The 22,949-nt window shown below is 45.5% G+C and overlaps 1 protein-coding gene across 1 annotated transcript in view; it reads left to right on the forward strand.

Moving 5' to 3' along the window:
- The window catches only part of JMY (junction mediating and regulatory protein, p53 cofactor), a 76,435-nt gene that overhangs the window by 36,832 nt on the left and 16,654 nt on the right, over positions 1-22,949 (forward strand). Inside the window, exons 5-6 of the mRNA XM_060235857.1 lie at positions 17,319-17,484; positions 18,405-18,592. Coding sequence (XP_060091840.1) covers positions 17,319-17,484; positions 18,405-18,592 — 354 coding nt within the window. The remainder of the gene's footprint in view (positions 1-17,318; positions 17,485-18,404; positions 18,593-22,949) is intronic.

The raw sequence follows: 22,949 nt of genomic DNA on the forward strand, positions 1-22,949 counted from the left end.
ACAGGGCCTACCGTAAGATTTTAGAGAACTGGCTACATCAAAGGGGTGTAGCCTAATATGCAAAGGAGTGCCTGCTACAAAAAAAGCCCTGTCCTTGGGTAAAAAAAAAATGGTTATCCCAAATTTGAAGCACTCCATGTATGAATGGATTGTTCGGGCGGTGCTGTGCTGGGTGTGCGAACCGGCCATGGTCGAGTGTCAGGTGTTGGGATGGCCATGGCCGCAGGTCGGGGTGTGGCGGAGCCGAGTAGGAGCTGGGAGCGGAGAAGAGCTGTGTGGAGTGAAAGAACTGGGGCTGGGAAGCCAGAGGATGCCAGCAGGAGGCTGGAGACGGCGACGGTGGTGCCGGCCGAGCTTCTGGGAGCGACGCTGGGAGCGACAACGGTCGAGTTGTGAGGAGAGACGACGGGGCGAAGTACCAAGGCAGCCGAGGCTGCCGATGGGACGATGGCTCCTATCTCTCCTTCCCCCCCTCACCCTAGGTTGCTGTGACTGGCGGGGTTGGGGGGCGACCGTGGACGAAGACTGGCCAGAAGATCAACTGGCAGGGCTGAGATATCAGCAGGCATATGACGCCTGTGATTCTCTGGTGTTCCTGAGGGCACTGGCTGTGCGGCTGGGGGGACACAGGGAGGCTGGCTCCCCCCTGGGTTGTGCAGTGGGCTGCTCCAGGTTGCCAGATAGCACGACAGTATATTGTACATCTGGATATGATCACACCCCCGTAACAAAAATACATTTGCACCTTACGGCTACTGCCCCAAGTATAAGATCAATTGCACTCTATGGACATCGGCACATCGCAAGAATAGGAATAAGAACACTCGCACCTTACAGGCACCGACACTTTAAAAATAGCAGCACTTTTACTTAGTTTGTTTACATCCCCCTTTTAATCCCTTCAACTCTAGTTGATTTTAACTGCCAATTTTATATTTGGATTGTGGAATTGATAATTGTTGGTTATTTAAATAAGATTATTGGTTTATTAATTAGCTAAATTGAAGAATGATATTTGTGGCAAATTAATTGGGGAAGATGATTTGATTGGGAGGGTTTTATAATTAAGGAGCCTGTGTAGTCACTTAAATTATATTTTAGCTAATGAGTAATGGGTAGAGTGGGGCAGGGTTTCTAAGTAAATAACTATTGGCTATTATTGGCAGGTTAGTTTTTAATTGATAAATTGGCTAGAGAGGGGGGAGGGCTGAGGAGGGAGTAGGTTCAGCTTTCTCACCGGTCTGAAGTTCTGGTGACACTGGCAGGAGATGACTGGGTTGGGGATTCCAGTACTCCTGGGGAGGGGAAGGTATGACGGTGGGAACAGGCAGAATTATAAGGGAAGGAGGCTGAGACATGACAAGGCTCAGCCCCCTTCCAGCCTGCGTCTCATCCCGATGGTGTCAGGTAGTGAAGCCAGGTTAAAGTACTCGCCTCCGTCACTGGTGTTATGCAATGCCAAGTCCATAAATAATAAAACCTTTACCCTTCGGGAGTTCCTGCTTGAACAGGATATGGACCTGGCATGCGTGACCGAGACCTGTGTGTGTGATGGGGAGACCGTAGCTCTCTCCCAGATGGCCCCCCCAGGATGCTCGGTCTTTCACCAGTCACGGACTAGCGGGCGGAGGGGAGGGGTGGCCCTATTCATACGAGAGGCTTACTCCTTCCGGGCTCTCCCGGTCCTGGAGATCAAGGGTATTGAATGTGCCGGTCTGGCGTGGGACGTTGGAGAGGGGTTGGCGATCTGGCTGGTGTACCAACCGCCTAATGCACCAGCTGGCGCCTTACCGTCCCTACTGGAGGCCGCAGCAGGCTGGGCATTGGAGCATCCAAGGCTTCTGATCCTGGGTGACTTCAATGTCCATGCCGATGACGCGACCTCCAATCAGGCGATGGACCTGGTGTCATCCATGGCGACACTAGGACTCTCCCAAATTGTTACAACGCCCACTCACCAGGCGGGGCACATGTTAGACTTGATCTTCGTGGCGGGAGTTTCAGTGGACGATATTACTGCTGAAGCAGTGCCATGGTCGGACCACTATGCCCTCAAGGCTCGTGTGGATGTCCCACCCCAAGCCCATTTAGGCGGTGAGCGTATCTTAGCTTGCCCCTGGAGTCAGATGGATCTGGAACCCTTTGGGTTTACCCAAAAAGGGTAAATTTGATACTTTGCGGCTAAGATTGCATCTGCAATTTTGCTCCCGGCACAACTGTTCAATACAATTCGGACCCTGACAACTCTGCCACAAGGCAGACCAGATTTTAATGAATTGGAGATTGGCTATGAGGCTTTTGCGAATTTTTTTGCAAATAAGGTCGCGTCGCTCCGCCACGACTTCCCCGCCATATTGGAGACAGTATGTGAACCTGAGACTCTGTGCCTGTTGTTGGAGTGTGTCCTGGATGGTTTCAATGCTCTCAGCCTGGAGGAAGTTGACAGGATCCTCTTGTCTGCTCGCCCTACAACTTGTAATCTGGACCCCTGCCCCTCCTGGCTCCTTAAAGCTTGCCAGAGGGAGCTTAGATATCCTGTATGGGACATCATAAATAGATCCCTGATGGAAGGGCATTTTCCAGCACCTCTTAAAGAGGCGGTGGTCCGCCCTCTACTGAAAAAACCAACGTTGGATCCGGCCGAATTGGCACACTATCGGCCGGTCTCGAATTTACCCTTTTTGGGTAAACTCATTGAAAGGGCAGTGGCCTTACAGTTGCAGAGTTTTCTGGAGGATGCTTCCGTTCTCGACCCCCATCAGTCCAGCTTTCATCCGGGTCACGGGACGGAGACAGTGCTGGTCGCTCTGATGGATGATCTCCAGCGGCATCTGGATCGAGGCGGCTTGGCAGTGCTGATGTTGTTAGACCTATTGGTGGCATTCAATACGGTCGACCATCAGCTGCTGACTTGCCGTCTCGCCAATGCTGGGATTCAGGGGTTGGCCTTACAATGCAGGGATTCAGGGGTTGGCTCTCCTCGTTCCTTGATGGTCGGGGACAAACGGTGGCAACGCTTGATTGCTGGGTGCCTCAGGGGGCAGTTCTTTCCCCAATGTTGTTTAACATCTACTTGCGCCCCCTTGCCCAGATTGCCTGGAGGTATGGGCTGGGTTGCCACCAGTACGCTGATGACACCCAGCTCTATCTACTCATGGCGGACGGCCTGACTGTGTCCCAGAAAACCTGGACCTGGCATTACAAGCCATGGCTAGATGGCTCAGGCTGAGTAGGTTGGAACTAAATCCAGGTCCTTTGCTTGGGTTGCCGTGGTCCGGGAGGGGAAATTCCCCTACCAGCTCTTGACGGTGTGCCACTGACAATGGCGCACAGGGTCAAGAGCTTGGGGGTACTACTTGAGCCTGCCTTAACCATGGAGGCCCAAGTAGCAGCCGCTGCTAAGTCTGCATTTTTTCATCTTAGGCGGGCGAGGCAGTTGGCTCCTTTCCTGGAGCAGGATGATCTGGCAACAGTGATTCATGCAACGGTCACCTCAAGGTTGGATTACTGTAATGCCCTCTACGTGGGGCTGCCCCTGTGCCGAACCCGGAAGTTGCAGTTAGTGCAGAACGCCGCTGCTCGGCTGTTATTAGGGCTCACTAGATGGGAGCACATTCAGCCGGGCCTCCGGGGACAGCTCTACGGGATCCCTGGCTCCTTGGCGATTCCTTAGATGACCTGGTAGAGTCTTGGAATGATGAGATCGCACCTAGGTGTCCTCTGCGCCCCTGCCCAAAGCCGGCACCTTGGTATAACCAGGAGCTGCGGCAATTAAAGCGTGGACTCAGACGACTAGAGAGGCAATGGCGGCGTACTCGAAACAAAGCGACTAGAACATCTTATAGGGAAGTTATGAAGTCCTATGAGATGGCAGTCAAGGCCACAAAGAAAACATACTTTGCGGCTAAGATTGCATCTGCAATTTTGCTCCCGGCACAACTGTTCAATACAATTCGGACCCTGACAACTCTGCCACAAGGCAGACCAGATTTTAATGAATTGGAGATTGGCTATGAGGCTTTTGCGAATTTTTTTGCAAATAAGGTCGCGTCGCTCCGCCACGACTTCCGCGCCATATTGGAGACAGTATGTGAACCTGAGACTCTGTGCCTGTTGTTGGAGTGTGTCCTGGATGGTTTCAATGCTCTCAGCCTGGAGGAAGTTGACAGGATCCTCTTGTCTGCTCGCCCTACAACTTGTAATCTGGACCCCTGCCCCTCCTGGCTCCTTAAAGCTTGCCAGAGGGAGCTTAGATATCCTGTATGGGACATCATAAATAGATCCCTGATGGAAGGGCATTTTCCAGCACCTCTTAAAGAGGCGGTGGTCCGCCCTCTACTGAAAAAACCAACGTTGGATCCGGCCGAATTGGCACACTATCGGCCGGTCTCGAATTTACCCTTTTTGGGTAAACTCATTGAAAGGGCAGTGGCCTTACAGTTGCAGAGTTTTCTGGAGGATGCTTCCGTTCTCGACCCCCATCAGTCCAGCTTTCATCCGGGTCACGGGACGGAGACAGTGCTGGTCGCTCTGATGGATGATCTCCAGCGGCATCTGGATCGAGGCGGCTTGGCAGTGCTGATGTTGTTAGACCTATTGGTGGCATTCAATACGGTCGACCATCAGCTGCTGACTTGCCGTCTCGCCAATGCTGGGATTCAGGGGTTGGCCTTACAATGCAGGGATTCAGGGGTTGGCTCTCCTCGTTCCTTGATGGTCGGGGACAAACGGTGGCAACGCTTGATTGCTGGGTGCCTCAGGGGGCAGTTCTTTCCCCAATGTTGTTTAACATCTACTTGCGCCCCCTTGCCCAGATTGCCTGGAGGTATGGGCTGGGTTGCCACCAGTACGCTGATGACACCCAGCTCTATCTACTCATGGCGGACGGCCTGACTGTGTCCCAGAAAACCTGGACCTGGCATTACAAGCCATGGCTAGATGGCTCAGGCTGAGTAGGTTGGAACTAAATCCAGGTCCTTTGCTTGGGTTGCTGTGGTCCGGGAGGGGAAATTCCCCTACCAGCTCTTGACGGTGTGCCACTGACAATGGTGCACAGGGTCAAGAGCTTGGGGGTACTACTTGAGCCTGCCTTAACCATGGAGGCCCAAGTAGCAGCCGCTGCTAAGTCTGCATTTTTTCATCTTAGGCGGGCGAGGCAGTTGGCTCCTTTCCTGGAGCAGGATGATCTGGCAACAGTGATTCATGCAACGGTCACCTCAAGGTTGGATTACTGTAATGCCCTCTACGTGGGGCTGCCCCTGTGCCGAACCCGGAAGTTGCAGTTAGTGCAGAACGCCGCTGCTCGGCTGTTATTAGGGCTCACTAGATGGGAGCACATTCAGCCGGGCCTCCGGGGACTGCATTGGCTGCCAATAATATACCGAGTCTGGTACAAGGTGCTGGTTATTACCTTTAAAGCCCTATATAGCCTAGGACCTGCCTACCTTAGGGACCGTCTCTTCCCATATACCCCCCAGAGAGTGCTGCGATCCGGCTCTAGAAATCTGCTTGTAATCCCCGGGCCAAATGAGGCCCGGTTGAAGTCAACTAGGGACAGGGCCTTCTCGATCACAGCCCCTTGCTGGTGGAACCAGTTACCGGAAGAGGTCAGGGCCCTGCGGGACATTGGACAGTTCCACAGGGCCTGTAAGACAGTCCTCTTCCGGTTGGCTTATAACTGACCGGCATTGAAACATTGAAATATGGAAATATTCTGACGAAAGACTATAAGATAGCACACTGAGACTGATGTATTGATATAGTTGTTGTTTTAATTATGTAAATTATTATTGTATTTTAATTCTTGAATTTTATTGTTAGAACTTTTATATTGTGAGCCGCCCTGAGCCCGCTTTGGTGGGGTAGGGCGGGATATAAATAAAATAAAATGAAATGAAGGTTCCCAAAAAGTTTTTCTTTGAACAGTGCAATCATGTCTACACTATAGGCTGAAACTGGTTAATAGTAATGCCCCTCTCCTCCTGCAATCTTAGGAAGTGTGGAAAATTCACAGTGCCCATGCCCAGACTAACAGCTGCTAGGATTCTTAGTGGGGAATCATGATAGTTATAACAGCTATAAAAAATTGTACATACCTTTGGATATTTGACAGATCTTAATACAGAATTATTGTCATGCTAAAACTGGAAGTGAGAACTTACGTTTGAACAGCAAACTGGGCATTTATTTAGTTCTTTAGAATCTGATGGTCTGAACGCATTGGTTGAAGTTCTGGGAAGAAAATGATGCAGTGTAGCCCTTGTGAACCATTATTTTGTCTGCATTCTTTTTTGTAGATGGTGTTCCGTTATGGAAATTTGCTGTATTATTGTTTATATTGGACTTTCCTCCCAACTCTGAACATTGCTGCCTGTGTTTTTACTTGCATTGATGACACTGTTTTATAACCAGGGCTTTTTTTGTAGAAAAAGCCCAGCAGGTACTTATTTGCATATTCGGCCACACCTGCTGATGATATGTTACCAGTTCAGTAGGTTACTTTCCACATATTGACACAGAGCAGTACAGTGCCATCAGCTGCATTTCATGGATGTGTGTTCTCACGCAGTCCAATGAGAGATCTTGTTTCGCCCTCCCCTCAAACACGGCTGGAGAAAGAGAGAGAGCCATATATAGCAGAGCCGGCCAAGGTCCTCCCTTGAAGTTCTCCTTGGCAAGCTTTTTTGGGTAATTCAATTTAAAGGGACCACCCAAAAGAGCCCCAGCTAATCTGTCTTTCAGCTGTTTTCAGCAGCTTTGCTGCTGCTTTTATTTTCTCCATGTTTTTCAGTTTGGACGAATTGGACCCGAAAAAATTGGGGTTTTCTGAAAAATCCCAGATCTGATGACTTAACCAGTATTGGGATTCAGTTTTGGGGGGGAATCCTGAATTTTTTTCAGGTCCAATAGACTTGAACCAAAAAATACAGAGAAAAAAAAGAATTGACATCCCTAGCAGTGACCAGAACTACACATAGTATTTTAATGAAGGCTGTTACACCTTAGAGCTATGCAGTGACATTATAATATTGGTTGTTTTAGATTCAGTCCATTTCCTTAATAAAAGTGGCGCGCCAGGTCAGGAGCCTGGGAGTTCTACTAGAGCCTTCACTATCGATGGAGGCCCAGATAGCTGCCACTGCCAAGTCGGCATTCTTTCATCTGAAGCGGGCAAGGCAGTTGGCTCCTTTCCTAGAGCGCCGGGACCTAGCAACAGTGATCCATGCGACGGTCACCTCAAGATTGGACTACTGTAATGCCCTCTACATGGGGCTGCCTTTGTGTCGAACCCGGAAGCTGCAGCTAGTGCAGAATGCAGCGGCCAGGCTGTTATTAGGACTCTCGAAATGGGAGCATATACAGCCGAGGCTGTGCGAACTGCACTGGCTGCCAGTTACACACCGGGTTCGCTACAAAGTGCTGGTCATTACCTTTAAAGCCTTATATGGCCGAGGACATGCCTACCTGAAGGACCGTCTCTCCCCATACGAGCCCCAAAGAGCACTGAGGTCAGCAGGGAAGAACATGCTGACTGTCCCTGGGCCAAGGGAGGCAAAATTACAGACTACACGGACACGGGCTTTCTCCGTGGCAGCCCCGTGCCTGTGGAATCAACTCCCGGAGGAGGTGCGGGCCCTGCGGAACTTAGATCAATTCCGCAGGGCCTGCAAGACCATCCTCTTTAGGCAGGCCTTCTCAGAATGCTGACAGAGGATGGCTGAACGGAGGATCCAACAAAGTGATTCTTTAATGATTCTTGCCACCATTTAAATATGTAATAGCGCCCGGAACACCTCTGCTGCTGTTAAGTTATAGATTATATATGTTATAGATTATATACGTTGGATTAGTTCTTAAAATGTATTAACTATGTATATTATTAACTATGTATAATTTTAATGCTGTTTTATAATTTTAATCTGTTTTAATTATTGTATTTATATTATGTCTTCTTGAATGTTGTTAGCCGCCCTGAGCCTGCCCAGGCAGGGAGGGCGAGATACAAATAAAATTTAATAATAATAATAAAAAAACAAACCCAGCATAGTGTTCACCTTTTTCATGGCTTTGGCACATTGGGTGGACACTTTCATTGAACTATCCACTATGACTCCAAGATCTTTTTCCTCTCACTGAATTTCCCTTTGATTTCAACCCTATTAGCATATACTTGAAGTTGGGATTTTTTTTATTTCAGGGTACATCATCTTATATTTACCTACTCTGAACTTCATTTGCCACATTGCCCACTCACCCAGTTTTGTGGAGATCCTCCTGCAGCTCTTCACAGTTAGCTCGTTTTTCAGATAATTTTTGTCACTTTCAGACTTGCCACTACACTGCTCCCTGCCCTCCCCCCAAGTCTGAGTTCATTTATGAACAATTTTTTTTGTCCTCAGTGCCAGTCCTCAGCACTGTCCTCAATGTCAGTCCTTGTGCGATCCCACAGCTTTTTGTGGTTTTTTGTATGTTTTTACTCAATACTTGTAATACTTGAGTAATATTTACTCAATACACTATTTCCTGTTTAACCAAATTTATTTCATAAGAGGACCTGCCATTTGTATGCTATTATATCATTAATTAGCACCTAATATTGCTAATCTATCAGTTTTTTGTACTTAATTATGTCTTATCACTGCAGGATCTTCATGCCCCTCTCTTCGTGCTTGATAACTGTGCTTTAGCTACTTAGGTTTAAAATCTGGGCTACTTATCAGCATATCCTTTTCACTCATGTTAGCAATTATTAACTCGTAACAAGACTATCAAAATTGTGGAACTTTTGCTCCCTCTTTTGTCTTGTTTGACATTTCTTATCAGTCAGTGATGGATTGTGTATCCTGCTTTGCCAGGACGAATTCAAATGTCTGATGGATTTGCTTTACTTGATTCTAGACATATTAAAACATTTTTATTTGTAGCAGAACCATTTTTTCCTTTGAAGCACTTGTGCACAAATACTTGAAAGATGGTATTTACAATGGAAAAGGAATAGTGAAAAGCTTTCTTAGAAGCAGAACAGAGCCTGTTTTGTAGTTTAGAAGCCAGGACTTATTATTTCTTAACAATCAGAAATACTAAATCATTGGCACTCTTTGTAGTTTTCTAAATATGCAAAATTAGCTTGAATATATAGAATGGTGTATTTAGATGTCATTTTTTAGGGAAAAGGTACTTTTGTGAGCATTGATTGCTGCTGCTTGCTGTCCCAGTTGGCTGCAGCTTCAAAGCCTTTGTTTGTTTTGAAATTGGCTTTCTTATCCATTATAACTGTTTCCACATGTCGTCTCTTAGATTTGCTTCATTCACTCGCTCTCACTGTTATTGTCATTTTAATCTTTGTGGCAGTATCATTCCTATTACTACAAAGAAGGTCTATTTTTAAAACAACAGAATGGAACTGAAGTTATTGCTGATTGAGAATGAAAGAGCTCACTCAGGAACACTGTTGTCACCTGAATGCTAAATTGTAATGAGTGAGAGTATTTGAATGTCTGTCACTGAGATGTTTCTTTTTTGCTCCGTTCCTGTGTTGCCCTCAGTGAAACGAGAAAGTGCGGATGGGAGGAAGAGAGATGTTGTTCTTGGAATGCATCCTCTCTGTAGCAGCTCATCCATAATAAATACAGCTCCAGCCAGCAGTCAAGTTCTTTATTGTAGAAATAGGATTGCTTGACTTTCATATGTTAGTAATTCTTCTGTTAACCCCAGTTAATTTGTTATTATTACTGTCATACTGCAGATTGGAAAGAGATGGAGAGAATTCTCCTTTGTCAAAACTGAGTGATTAGTGGTTTGCCTAAGATACTTTAATAGGTTCACGATTGTGGCAAGTTTTTAACTTGGCTTGGGACTTTTTGGCACCCTCTTAGCTGATATTGTACACTAGCTTTCATCTGCCTGATAGTCTCTTATTGTGCTATATCTCAAGTTATCTGGCATATTTCTTGATCTTCCATCTTAATATATTGGTTATAATATCAATAATAGATAATTCTATTGATAAAACTGATGTCTTGAATGAATTTTTTGACCTTAATGTCATTGTCAGCAGTTTCATATTTCTCATATATTTAATTTTAAATTAACTTTCTTTAAGTATGAAATATGAATTTTTCTAGATCTAGGCTGGTAAAGAGAGGTGCAGATTGCTGGACCACAAATACTAAATGATCATTTTAAGGCTTGTGTTTGGAAAAAAGCATCTAGGCAAAATTGAATGACTTCATGAAATCTATTCACCAAGATCTGAATCCTTATGTGGGAGAGATCTTGGAAGTTCTTTATAGAATCATAGATTCACAGAGTTGGAAGGAGTCATACATGCCATCTAGTCCAATCCCCTGCTCAAGGCAGGATCAGCCTGGAGCATCCCTGACAAACTCCTATCAGAGTTTGTTCTGCCAAGTGAAACTGAACAGGACAAGACCGTGGAGATGTATCCAATCAAGCAACAACAAAGTTAGACCTTGACCATGCCACCTTATGGAACAGTTGTTTCTGGAAATCTAGAAGGACTTTAGGTATGAATGTTGTTTGTGATATATTGGCTCTTTAAGAAATGAAGTTTGAATAATATGTAATGGATTACAGATACTGTGTTTCTTTAAGAAACGATGTCTAAAGACTGTGTAATAGATTATTCTGTTATGTGGTGGGGTGATAAAATTTATTCGTTTCTATTGAATAAATTAGGAGTTCCAACAAACTTTAATATTTTATAAAGATCAAGTTTTGACTAAATATTTACTCAAGTATTACAAATATTGAGTAAAAACATACAAAAAACCCACATCAGATATAAAAGATGTTTTTATCTCTCGGCTTGACTTCGCGAACGAAGATTTAAGAAGAGTGCAGTAGTCCACGTCTGCTGCAGGCTCGCTGGTGGCTGACAAAACCAATGCGGGACAGGCAGATCCGGCCACAGTGGCTGCAGGAAAAAGTCTGATTTGGGGTTGGTGCTGTAGCAGTGCGATTCTTCCTCAATCTCCTTTTGTCCTCAAGACCAGCTATGCGTGCGTTCTCAAAGGAAGAGACAGCCTGGTGGATGGTATGCCTCCATGCTTTGCGATCTGAGGCTAGGTCGGACCACTGGTGATGGTTGATGCGACAGGTGCCAAGGGATTTCTTCAAGGAGTCCTTGTACCTCTTCTTTGGTGCCCCTCTATTTCGATGGCCGGTGGAAAGTTCGCCATACAGAGCAATCTTGGGAAGGCAGTGGTTTTCCATCCTAGAAATATGCCCTGCCCCAGCGCAGCTGCGTCTTCAACAGCAGTGCCTCGATGCTTGTAACCTCCGCCCTCTTGAGGACTTCAGTGTTGGTCACAAAGTCACTCCAGTGGATGTTGAGGATGGTGCGAAGGCAGCGCTGATGAAAGCGCTCAAGGAGTCGCAGGTGATGACGGTATAAAACCCACGATTTGGAGCCGTAGATGAGGGTTGTCATCACAACCGCTTTGTAAACATTGATCTTTGTGCCTTTTTTCATATGCTTGTTGCTCCACACTCTTTTGTGCAGTCGGCCAAATGCACGGTTTGCCTTTGCCAGCCTGTTGTCAATCTCCTTGTCGATCTTAGCATCTGAGGAGATGATGCACTCCAGGTAGCTGAACTGCTGGACTGTCTTCAGAACTGATTCACCCACAGTGATGCAGGGAGGGTGATAATCTTCCTGGGGTGCAGGCTGGTGGAGAACTTCTGTCTTCTTCAGACTAACTTCTAGGCCGAATAGCTTGGCAGCCTCTGCAAAGCAGGGCGTCATATGCTGCAGAGCTGATACCGAGTGGGAGACGAGTGCAGCATCATCAGCAAACAGTAGCTCTCAGATAAGTTTTTCCATTGTCTTGGAGTGAGCCTTTAGTCGCCTCAGGTTGAACAGGCTGCCATCGGTGCGATAGCGGATGTAGACACCATCGTCATCATCTAGATCTACTGCGGCTCTTTGAAGCATCATGCTAAAGAAGATCGTAAAGAGAGCTGGCGCGAGAACGCAGCCTTTCTTTACACCTGTGCCTATTGGGAAGGGCTCCGAGAGGTCGTTGCAGTGTCTGACTTGGCCTCGCTGGTCTTCATGTAGCTGGATGATCATGCTGAGGAACCTTGGGGGACATCCTAAACATTCCAAGATTTGCCACAGGCCTTTCCTGCTAACAGTATCGAAGGCTTTGGTAAGGTCGACAAAAGTCACATATAGACACTTGTTCTGTTCCCTGCATTTCTCTCGGAGCTGCCTGAGAACAAATACCATGTCGGTGGTGCTCCTGTTAGCTCTGAAGCCACGCTGGCTCTCTGGGAGGAGTTCTTCTGCAATGGTGGGCACCAGTCTGTTCAGGAGTATTCTGGCAAGGATTTTGCCTGCGATGGAGAGCAGGGTTATCCCCCGGTAGTTGGAGCAGTCTGACTTTTCCCCTTTGTTCTTGTGTAGAGTGATGATGATTGCATCGCGAAAGTCCTGTGGTAGTTTGCCTTGTTCCCAGCAGGTGACAACTACTTTGTAAAGTGTGCTATGTAGTACTGTGCCCCCATGCTTCCAGATCTCTGGTGGGATTCCATCAACTCCTGCTGCCTTGCCACTTTTCAGTTGCTTGATGGCTTTAACAGTCTCTTCTAGGGTGGGGATCTCATCCAACTCTGTTTTCACTGGTTGAAGTGGGGTGAGGTGGATTGCTGAATCTTGAACTACGCGGTTGGCACTGAAGAGAACCTGAAAATACTCCGACCACCGGTTCAGTATGGATACCTTGTCTGTGAGGAGCACTTGGCCGTCTGCACTATGCAAGGGACTCTGAGCCTGATATGATGGGCCATATACTGCCTTCAGGGCTTCGTAGAACCCTCTTAAATCACCAGTGTCTGCACACAGCTGGGTTCTCTCTGCAAGCTTGGTCCACCACTCGTTCTGAATGTCTCGAAGCTTGCGCTGGAGGTTGCTACATGCAGCGCGAAAGATTGCTTTTCTCCCGGGACAGGAGGGCTGAGCAAGATGTGCTTGGTAGGCAGATCTCTTTTTCGCTAGTAATTCTTGGATCTCTTGATTGTTCTCGTCAAACCAGTCCTTGTTCTTCCTTGTGGAGAACCCGAGGACTTCTTCAGAGATCAACAGGATGGTAGTTTTTAGGTGTTCCCAGAGTGCTTCTGGAGAAGGGTCTGTGGGGCAACTGGGGTCCTCAGTTCTTGTCTGGAGTTTTGCCTGGAAGGCAGCTTTAACTTCGGCTGACTGAAGGCTGCCAACCTGAAGCTTCCTCCCAGGGATACCTCCTCTCCTGGGTATGGGTTTAAAGTGAAGACGAAGATTGCAGCGTACAAGACGATGATCCATATGACATTCCGCACTGGGCATTACTCGGGTGTGTAAGACATCTTGAATGTCTCTCTTGCGCACCAGAATGTAGTCAATAAGGTGCCAATGCTTGGACCGTGGGTGCATCCAGGTTGTCTTCAGGCTGTTCTTCTGCTGAAAGATAGTGTTGGTGATGGTGAGCTGGTGCTCCGTGCAGAATTCTAGCAGGAGGCACCCGTTATCATTGAAGTTGCCAATGCCGTGTTTGCCAAGTACTCCTTTCCAGGCTTCCGAGTCTTTACCTACTCTGGCATTGAAGTCGCCAAGGATGATCACCTTGTCCTCTGTAGGGGTCTTCCATACAAGGTTGCGTAGATCAGCATAGAACTTGTTCTTTTCTGCAGGATCTGCTTGAAGGGTTGGGCATACACACTGAAGAGTGTTGCATGCTGCTTGTTTTGAAGTGGGAGGCGCATGGACATGATGCGATCTGAGTGACCTGTTGGCAGGTTTTCGAGTTTGGAGGCAATGGAGTTCCTGACCATGAAGCCAACGCCAGAAAGGCGGCTCTCAGCCTTTGACTTTCCCGACCAGTAGAGGGTATAGCCAGCACCATGTTCTTGAAGACTACCTTCCTCAGGGAAACGGACCTCACTGAGAGCTGCTATGTCAATATTCAACCTGAGAAGTTCGTGGGCAACTAGAGCAGAGCGTCGTTCAGGGCGACCGCTGTCTACTGTGTCAAGCATGGTTCTGATGTTCCAACACGCAAGCTTTAGTCTTTGCACACTTTGTGAGGCAGGTGCATGTCTTTGTTGTTATTTTTTGACCGCAAGTAAGAATGCCCGTTGACCGTGGCTAGCCAACTGGGGGGGGGGGAGACGAGCTTTGTTTAGGCCACCTTTTCTAGGCCCCTCTCCGTATGGAGCAAGCAGTGCTGTCCCTAGATAAGGTTGCTTGGTCGTTCAGGGTGCTGCCGAAAAATGCTTTTGTCTCCGGGTCAGCATCAGGTGACGAATACCCTGAACTGCCTACATGCAGGATCGGGACTGCGGCTTCCAGTGGCATCTTCCACCTGCCGTTTCGCCCCTTGCCCATCGCTGCAGGACTTGGTGTGTTGTGTGTTGTGGATGTGGATATGCCCTTCAGGCCTGCGCAGAGGAATTTTTAGGTGAAGCGCAATGTGCGCAGTACTGGCTCCACCCTTTCACCCTGGGGTCATCTGCCATGGCCCAGTAAGTTGGGACGCCAGCAGCAAGTCCTCCAGGTGGTAGGTGTTACATTAACGAGCTCTATCTGCCCGGGTTTGATGTTAGAGTTTTCCTTCTCTTGGCTGGCGAGGTTGGTGAGCCCAGCCTGCCCATCTGGTTATACCGCCGGACATTCGGTCGCACAATAACGTGGCAAACTCTGTGAGAAACAGGGGGGACCAGCGGGAAGGTGTTGCCACGGATGCAGTAATGCAGGAGAGGCCATTGCAGTGACCATCTGCCAGGCATAGCCGGACAGTGACCACGTGGCTTTCACTACACCGGGAAAGGAGAGGCTATGTATTGTGCATACACTTTCCCTGGGGGGGCAGGATACCCAAGAGGGAGCCCACCCCTCCCCCCCAGATGTTTTTATACACATTGGATATTTGATCATTGTTATTACATGCTGTGTTCCCTTATTTAGACAAGTGAAATGTAATGGCATGTGGGTTTGGTGGGTGGACAGGCAGGGCCAGCGCTAGGGGTTCTGCTGCCCCAGGCAAGAACCCTTGCCCCCACACAGCCACGTCCCAGGCAGGAGAAAGGGGCAGCGGGGAGTCTCTGTACTGCTGAGAGGCTGCCCTCTCAAGGGAAGGCAGCCTCCAAGTGGCACAGAGGACCTGGAAGGGGCTGGGCGGGTGTGTGTTTTCTTGGCGCTTAGGCATTCGGAGCAGGTCTGAATTTATTGAAGCCGAGAAAACAGGTCATGCTGCAGGTCCCGCTCAGCTCCCTCCAGATCCAGAAGGGACTTGGTGGGGTGAGTTGCATGTTTGCTCAGTTCCGAGGCATTTGGACATGCTGCAAATGCCTCAGAGCAGAGCCAGCTGGTGTGAGCAGGGACAGGGAGGGGGCACCTGCCCCTACTGCCAGGTGGCGCCCAAAGCAGCCGCCTACCTGGCCTGCTCCTATGTGCCGGTCATGTAGAGAGGCTGTGTCTTCTTCCTTCTGTGTGTGTCTGGCAAAAGGGTGCATGGTTGCAAGGAGGGGGCTCGAAGCCATATCTGCACAGCTCCCTTGTGTGTGTTTATTCTAAGCTGCCAACTAGTTATTTGTTGGCTGACTTTACTGTGTGAAGGAAGATGTTGTGGTCTCATTGTTCCCTCCTTTTTGTTTTGTGTATGGGCAGTAGCAGGCTGATGTTGGAGGTGCAGAGACATAGTCATGTCTGCAAGCAGCAATTGCTGCTGCTATCTCTGCCTGTCCTTTCAGCAACATTGAGATGTTTCTCCATGATTGGTGGGTAACTGCAGTATTGCTGTGATCTTTGGTGTAATTGTTCTGTTCTCTGCATTTTGGTGGTAGCTTTCTTTTACATATTTCCTGTGTGCTAAGTCAGCATAGAATATGACTAATGCATGCACTGGTGTCAGTTATGTGCCAGCATTGGCAGTCTTAGCATGGGCGCTAGGTGTTCAGAGAGGTTTCAGATGGCTTAGCAGATTCCATCTTGTTTAGTAATAGCAAGTAGTAAGACAAATGCTATCTATAAACATTTCTCTAGGAAAGTTGGGTTTGTATTGCTTCCATCCAGTGGACTTTTTGAATGTGCTGAAGGATCTCTTTTCCAGTCATCTGCAAATTAAATTGAAAATGCAGTTCCTTATGGCATTTAGTATGGTGCCATATTTCCAATAAAGCCCTGTAATGCCTTGTCCCCATGAACAAGATCCTAAAGTATGTTTGATCCAAAGTCCTATTTGGCAAAGGCCTTCCTTCTCCTTCAAATTGTCTCTTTAATTTTGGTACTTGACCTCTTATGTTTTATAGCATAACTGTGAGAACTTTCTGGTTTTCATGCTTAATTTCTGTTCACTGTTTGTATCCATCAATTAATTTCCCCAAGGGAATGGGAATATTTTAACTACTGTGTTCCCCTTCATAGTAGCCAAAGAAGTTGTTCACTAATTTTCTTTATATTTCATTATTGTAATTTCATAATTCCAGGATTTTTGTCTTTAAAAAGGAAAGAAAAGTAATGAACAACTGTTTTTGCTGCAGAGAAAAGCAGTAATCAAAAGTATTCTGGGAACGAGAACTGATCAAGAATCTGCTCAAGAATGTTTTGGCTCTGGAGAGTGAACAAGAAATAATGAATTAGATTGCAAGAGAGGGGGGGCTTTTAAACAAGAAGAAAACTAGAAAGACAGAAATATCAGTAGCTCTTTGTAAGTCTACATGTGAATAATTGGCACTGAAGTTGCATTTAAAAGGAAGAAAAATCTCCGCCAATCAGACCTTTAAAAAGATGGGGGGGAAGGGGAATTCTGGAATGTAATGGACTGATGTATATTCCAGGTTAAACATCTAGTGGTTCATGATGAATCTGATGGTTTTGAGCATAAGAACATAAGAACATAAGAGAAGCCATGTTGGATCAGGCCAACGGCCCATCCAGTCCAACACTCTGTGTCACACAGTGGCAAAAAATTTTATATATACACACACACTGTGGCTAATAGCCACTGATGGACCTGTGCTCCATATTTTTATCTAAACCCCTCTTGAAGGTGGCTATACTTGTGGCCACCACCACCTCCTGTGGCAGTGAATTCCACATGTTAATCACCCTTTGGATGAAGAAGTACTTCCTTTTATCCGTTTTAACCTGTCTGAATACTTGCATGGAGGTTTTTATTTCTGTGGTGGAAAATTCAGCTCTGAATGTTGTTTATGTAGTCATGCTTTACCTGTAACATGAGATCTCAAAAAGTTTTCCACTTTTTCCACTTTTTATATGTTCTGATGGTAACCATCATTGTTTTTTCCATGACCTTGCTTAGATGCAGAGTTTACAAGGTGGCACAGAAGCCATTGCACATTTGGACCAACTAGAAGCTGATTATTATGACCTGCAACTTCAGTTATATGAAGTGCAGTTTGAAATCTTGAAGTGTGAAGAACTGCTGCTGACTGCTCAACTTGAAAGTATCAAAAGACTTATTTCAGGTGACATATATTCATTTACATCTATGTTTTTAACAAATTGTCACACTACAGCTTGGGAATTGAGATTATTTGGGGTTTGCATATTTCCCACACCAGCAATAGCACTTGTCATTATTTTGCTTTTTTTCATTTGAGACACGAGATTGCTGGAGTTCAAGACAATATGATGGATGAGGTGGGTTTTAATCAGGGCCAGATCTAGGGGGGGCAGAGGGGGGTGCTTGCACCGGGTGCCAACAGAGGGGGGCGCCAAATTGGGCATGGAGTCCATTCTATTCTGTGGGCCCATAAGATAGAATGGGCCAATAAGGGGCATCATTTTTTAATTTTGCCCCCCCATCAAAAACATGTATATCCGGTCCTGGGGGTTTTGCGTGACTTCTAAGCAAGATTAACGTAAGAATGTGCGCTCCCCATATCTGAGTGGGAAGTAATTTTTCTGGGGCATTGTCCTCAATCACTTGCAGTGTGATTCACCTTATTTGCTTCTACTTTTTGCTTCATCCAAGCTTTAAATGGACCTTTTGTTACTAGATTAGTGTTAGTGTGTGCATGTCCTTTCCTGGGGTAGGATTTGTTACTCTTTAGGCTGCTTTTGGATCTGTCCAGTACTTTTCCCACCCTGTTTTTCTTATTCTATCATTTTGTTTTGGTTTGTTTCTAAATACTTGTATTAAAGCTTTTGTTTTTTTGTAAAAATATAACAAAATGAGCAAGGGGTTGTAAAGGATTTGACCTTAGGGGGAAAAACGAGGTAATAATCAGAAATAGAAAGAATATATCATAGTAATTAGATCTTTTCTCTTTGAGATATTGTTCTGTTTTTTACAACTGAAAGTTTCTCCAGATTTGACATTAACACTGCTTGAGTGTAGGTATGTGGGTTTAAAATAATTAAAATTGTTAGTATTTTCTAACAGAGAAAAGAGATGAAGTAGTATATTACGATACATATGAAAGTATGGAGGCCATGCTTGAAAAGGAAGATATGGCAACATCTATACACTTGCAAAGAGAAGAATTACAGAAATTGCAGCAGAAAGTCCGGCAACTAGAAGCAAGGCGTGGGCGAATTTCAGCCAAGAAAGCCTACCTCAGAAATAAAAAGGTAAAGCAACTTTTATTTATTTATATTTAGACTGCCCATAGCAAAAGTTTGCAAGCTGTTTACAGTAAAATCCAGTGTAGTAGTTATCACCATCAAACCAAATTGCAGTCATATTTCTATAGAAACAAGAAAATCCAAATAATATTCACAGTACCCCAACTGTCAAGTGCTTGCTGAAATCTACTTTGCAGACTTTCCTGAAGGCAAGCTGGGATGGTATGTGAATGACCAGAGAGAAATCTCCACTAAAAATGACAGTGAACCACCTAATATAGGGCACAGTCAGGATGGTATGGAGGACATTAACTTGTGCTTGGATTCGTATAGGGAGAAGCAGTCCCTCCAATATGTAGGGCCTAGGGTATAAACTGATTTACAGAGAAGCATCTGCTTTAACTCTGGAAGCAAAGAGGTAATTAATACAGAACTGATATAATATGTTGTAACATCTTTTACCAATGAGAATCCTACTCAGTTGTTGGGGATCACATCTACACAGACTGTACACAGAGGATACTTGTGTAAGTGCTATGTTTTAAAATCAAAAAACCTCTCTGCATCCTATTACGACTAGGATTACTGAACTCTCCTGATAAGTATTGTATTGCATTTTTTGTTTATCGTAAGTATGGCATTCTATCAATATGGCAGGTTTTGGGAAATAAAAGCAAAGCAGTTTCCTGCATGTTGAAAGTTAGCATATCAGGAAAATGACCAGGTTAATTGCTTGCCCTTAATATGTTTTTTCTTTTGTTAGTCTTGAACTGTTACTTGAGTTGTTACTTTTCTGCCAGGAAATGGAATAGAGTTGTCTGCTGAGACAGTGACAAGCAGTATGGACTGCCTGGCAAAGTATCGAGGCAGCCTAACTTGCCTGGGAAATTATAGATGTTTATATACAAATGCTAGAAGTGTCTGAGGTAAAATCAGGGAGTTGGAATGCTTAGTGTTGGGGGGAAATTGTGGGTATTTCAGAACATTTCAGAACATTGTGGGTATTTCAGAAACTTGGTGGAATGAGGAAAATCAGTGGGACACGGTGATTCCTGGATGTAAATTATATTGGAAGGATAGGGAGGGAAGAATTGGAGGTGGGGTGGCTCTGTATGTCAGAGAGGGTATACAGTCCAGTAAGATTGAGAAGGTTAGAGAATTAGATTCGCTTCTAGAAATGTTTTGGGTCTAAATAGTGGGCCCAAAAGGAAGCTTAACTCTTGGAGTTTGTTATTGCCCACTGGATCAAAAGATAAAGGATGATTATAAAATGATGAAAGAATTAAAGATAGCAGCTGGATGTAAAAAACTATCTACACATTGATTTGGTCAATATGTGTTCAGGTTGAGAGAAAGAGATTGAATTTCAAGACACTCTCAATGACTGTGCTATGGAGCAGATGGTTACGGAACTTAGCAGAGGAGAGGCAGTCCTGGACTTGGTACTAAGTCCCTAGACCTGGTGAGAGATGTAAAAGTGATTGCAGCACTTGGGAACAGTGACCATAATGTTATTGAGTTCACCATTTGTATAAATAGAGTTGCCCAAAAAGACCAACACAACCACTTTTAACTTTAAAAGGGGTAACCTCTGAGATGAGGAAACTGAAAAGAAAGGTAAATAGGGTCAAAACCCTTGGGGAAGCTTGGAGACTATTTAAAACTACGATCCTAGAAGGTCAGATAAAATATATACCACAAGTCAGGAGAGGCACAAATAGGTAAAGGAAAAGACCTGCATGGTTAACAAACAAAGTAATGGAAGCTGTAAAAGGTAAGAAGGATTCCTTTAAATGGTGGAAAGCTAGTCCAAGTGAGGTTAATAAAGGGAACACAGGCTGTGGCAAATAAAATGCAAGTCTGTGATCAGGGACTATGAGGAGCATATTGCAAAAAACAAAGACCAACGATAAAAATTTCTTCAAATACATTAGAAGCAGGAAACCAGCCAGGGAGGCAGTGGGGCCCCTGGATGACGAAGGGGTAAAAGAATTACTGAAGGATGATAGGGAAATGGCTGAAAAATCAATTGCATTTTTTGTCTCCATCTTCATTGTGGAAGATGAGAAGTGTTTGCCCACTCCAGAACCACTGATTTCAGGAGGGGTGTTGAAAGACCTGAGTTGGATTGAGGTGATGAGAGAGGATGTCCTATGACTGATAGACAATTTAAAAACTGATAAGTCACCATTCCCAGATGGTATACATCCAAGAGTTCTGAAAGAACTCAAAGGTGAAATTGTGGATCTCCTGAAAAAAATATGTAATCTTTCATTAAAATCTGCCTCTGTTCCTGAGGTCTGGAAGGTAGCTAATGTCACTCCCATCTTTAAAAAGGGTTCTGGAGGAGACTGGGAAATTATAGGCCAGTCAGTCTTACTTCAATACCGGGAAAGTTAGTGGAGACTGTTATTAAAGAGAGAATTAGTAGGCACATTGATGAATAAAAATTGAGGAAGACTTAGCATCGGTTCTGTAAGGGAAGATCTTGTCTCACTATCCTGTTAGAGTTCTTTGAGGGGGTGAACAAACATGTGGTCAAAGGTGAACAAACGGCCAATAGACAAGGGGTGTCAAACATGCGGCCCGCGGAGGGCTCCAATCAGGCCCTCCAGCAACTGGCTGTCATTGGCTTCGTTTTCCCTTGCCGGTTTTTTTCGATTGGCATTTTGTGTTTCTCCCCCGACAGGCTAGAGCAGCAAAGCAACCTTTCCCTCTCCCCCTTCCCTTTTCCTAAAGGGAGGAGGAGGGAGGAGCAACCTCAGCCAATGAGGGAACTTGGCTCTATAGCTCTGCTGGGTGAATAAGTTTGCCAGGCTCAATTAATCACTCTGCAGAGCTACTGAGACAAGCCTCTCTTCCTTCTAATAAATGGCTGAGGATCCTCCCCCTCCTCCTGCCCTGGGGAAGGAAAGAAAGAGCCAGAGCTTCCTTTGCCCATTCCCCACCATCAGGAGAGCTACAAAGAATGCTTTTAAGACTAGCAACGTTTTAGTGAAGGTATGAGCTTTTTGCCCTGCTACAGAGAGAGAGAGAGAGTTTTGTTGGGCTTGTAACTGGGTTCCCCTCCTCTTTTTCACTGTACTCATGCCCTCCAGTCTTTCTCAATAGGAAAGCATGTGAACTATTTAAAAGAGAAATTTCAGCATTAGGCTGAGAGTGTGTTCCACCCCAGGTTTACCCAGCAAATTTTTCTTATTTTTTTCTTTCACATTTTCCTTTGATTGGGGGTCCTGAATTTAGACTTCCGAGATAGTAAGCTGACACTGACCACTGTACCTGGCTGCCTCTCTGTTCTTGTAGTTGTTTTTTGGGGGGAAATTGTATTTTTTTAGTCATTTTTCTGGGGGAAATTATAGTTTTGTAGACAAGCACATAGCCCTCAGTCTGTGCCATGGTGCCTTCACACGTTCTTGACTAGTACTTGAATCAACTTCTGTACAAAAGCTCCCAATGCCCAGCTGCTTCATGTTCCTCTGGGTCTTTGGCTCAAAGCATTGACCATGAGATGTCTGTAATGAATGTCAATGAATCAAAAGTCGGTTTGCAACTTACAGATGTGCACACCTGAACAGCACATATTCAAGACTGGTACAGCACAGACATTGTCTGCAGTTTTTGTTGCAATAATTCATAGCAAGAGGTGACATTTATAATAATAATAATAATAATAATAATAATAATAATAATAATAATATATTTTATTTATATCCCGCCCTCCCTGCCGAAGCAGGCTCAGGGCGGCTTACAACATATAAAAATTACAATTTGCAATATAAAAACCTCAGTACAATACAGCACATAGTTCATTAAATAAAACCATCATAATTAAAACCATCATTTATAATTAAAATTAACATTTGTGGTGCTACATATCAGATATTTCCCTCAGTAGGTTTGGTGGTTGAATATAGTAGATTATGTCTACATATCAGATATTTTCCTCGGTAGATTTGGTGGCTGGATATAATAGATTATGTCTCCAGCAGGTCTACATTAAGTCTATATTTAACCAAAGGCCATTTGAAAAAAGTAGTCTTGCAGGCCCTATGGAATTGGTCAAGACTCCGCAGGGCCTGCACTTCATCCGGTAGTTGGTTCCACCAGTCTGGAGTTACGATCGAAAAGGCCCGTTCACATGTGCTCTTCAATTTGGCCTCCTTCGGCCCAGGGATTGTCAACCAATTCTTTCCTCCTGATCTCAGTACTCTCTGGGGCACATATGGGGAGAGACGGTCCCTAAGGTAGGCAGGCCTTTGACCATATAGGGCTTTAAAGGTAACGACCAGCACTTTGTAACGAACCCGGTATACAACTGGCAGCCAGTGCACATACGCAGCCCCGGCTGTATGTGCTCCCACTT

This window comes from Heteronotia binoei, chromosome 4 (assembly GCF_032191835.1).
Source record: "Heteronotia binoei isolate CCM8104 ecotype False Entrance Well chromosome 4, APGP_CSIRO_Hbin_v1, whole genome shotgun sequence".
In the NCBI taxonomy this organism is placed as follows: Eukaryota; Metazoa; Chordata; class Lepidosauria; order Squamata; family Gekkonidae; genus Heteronotia; species Heteronotia binoei.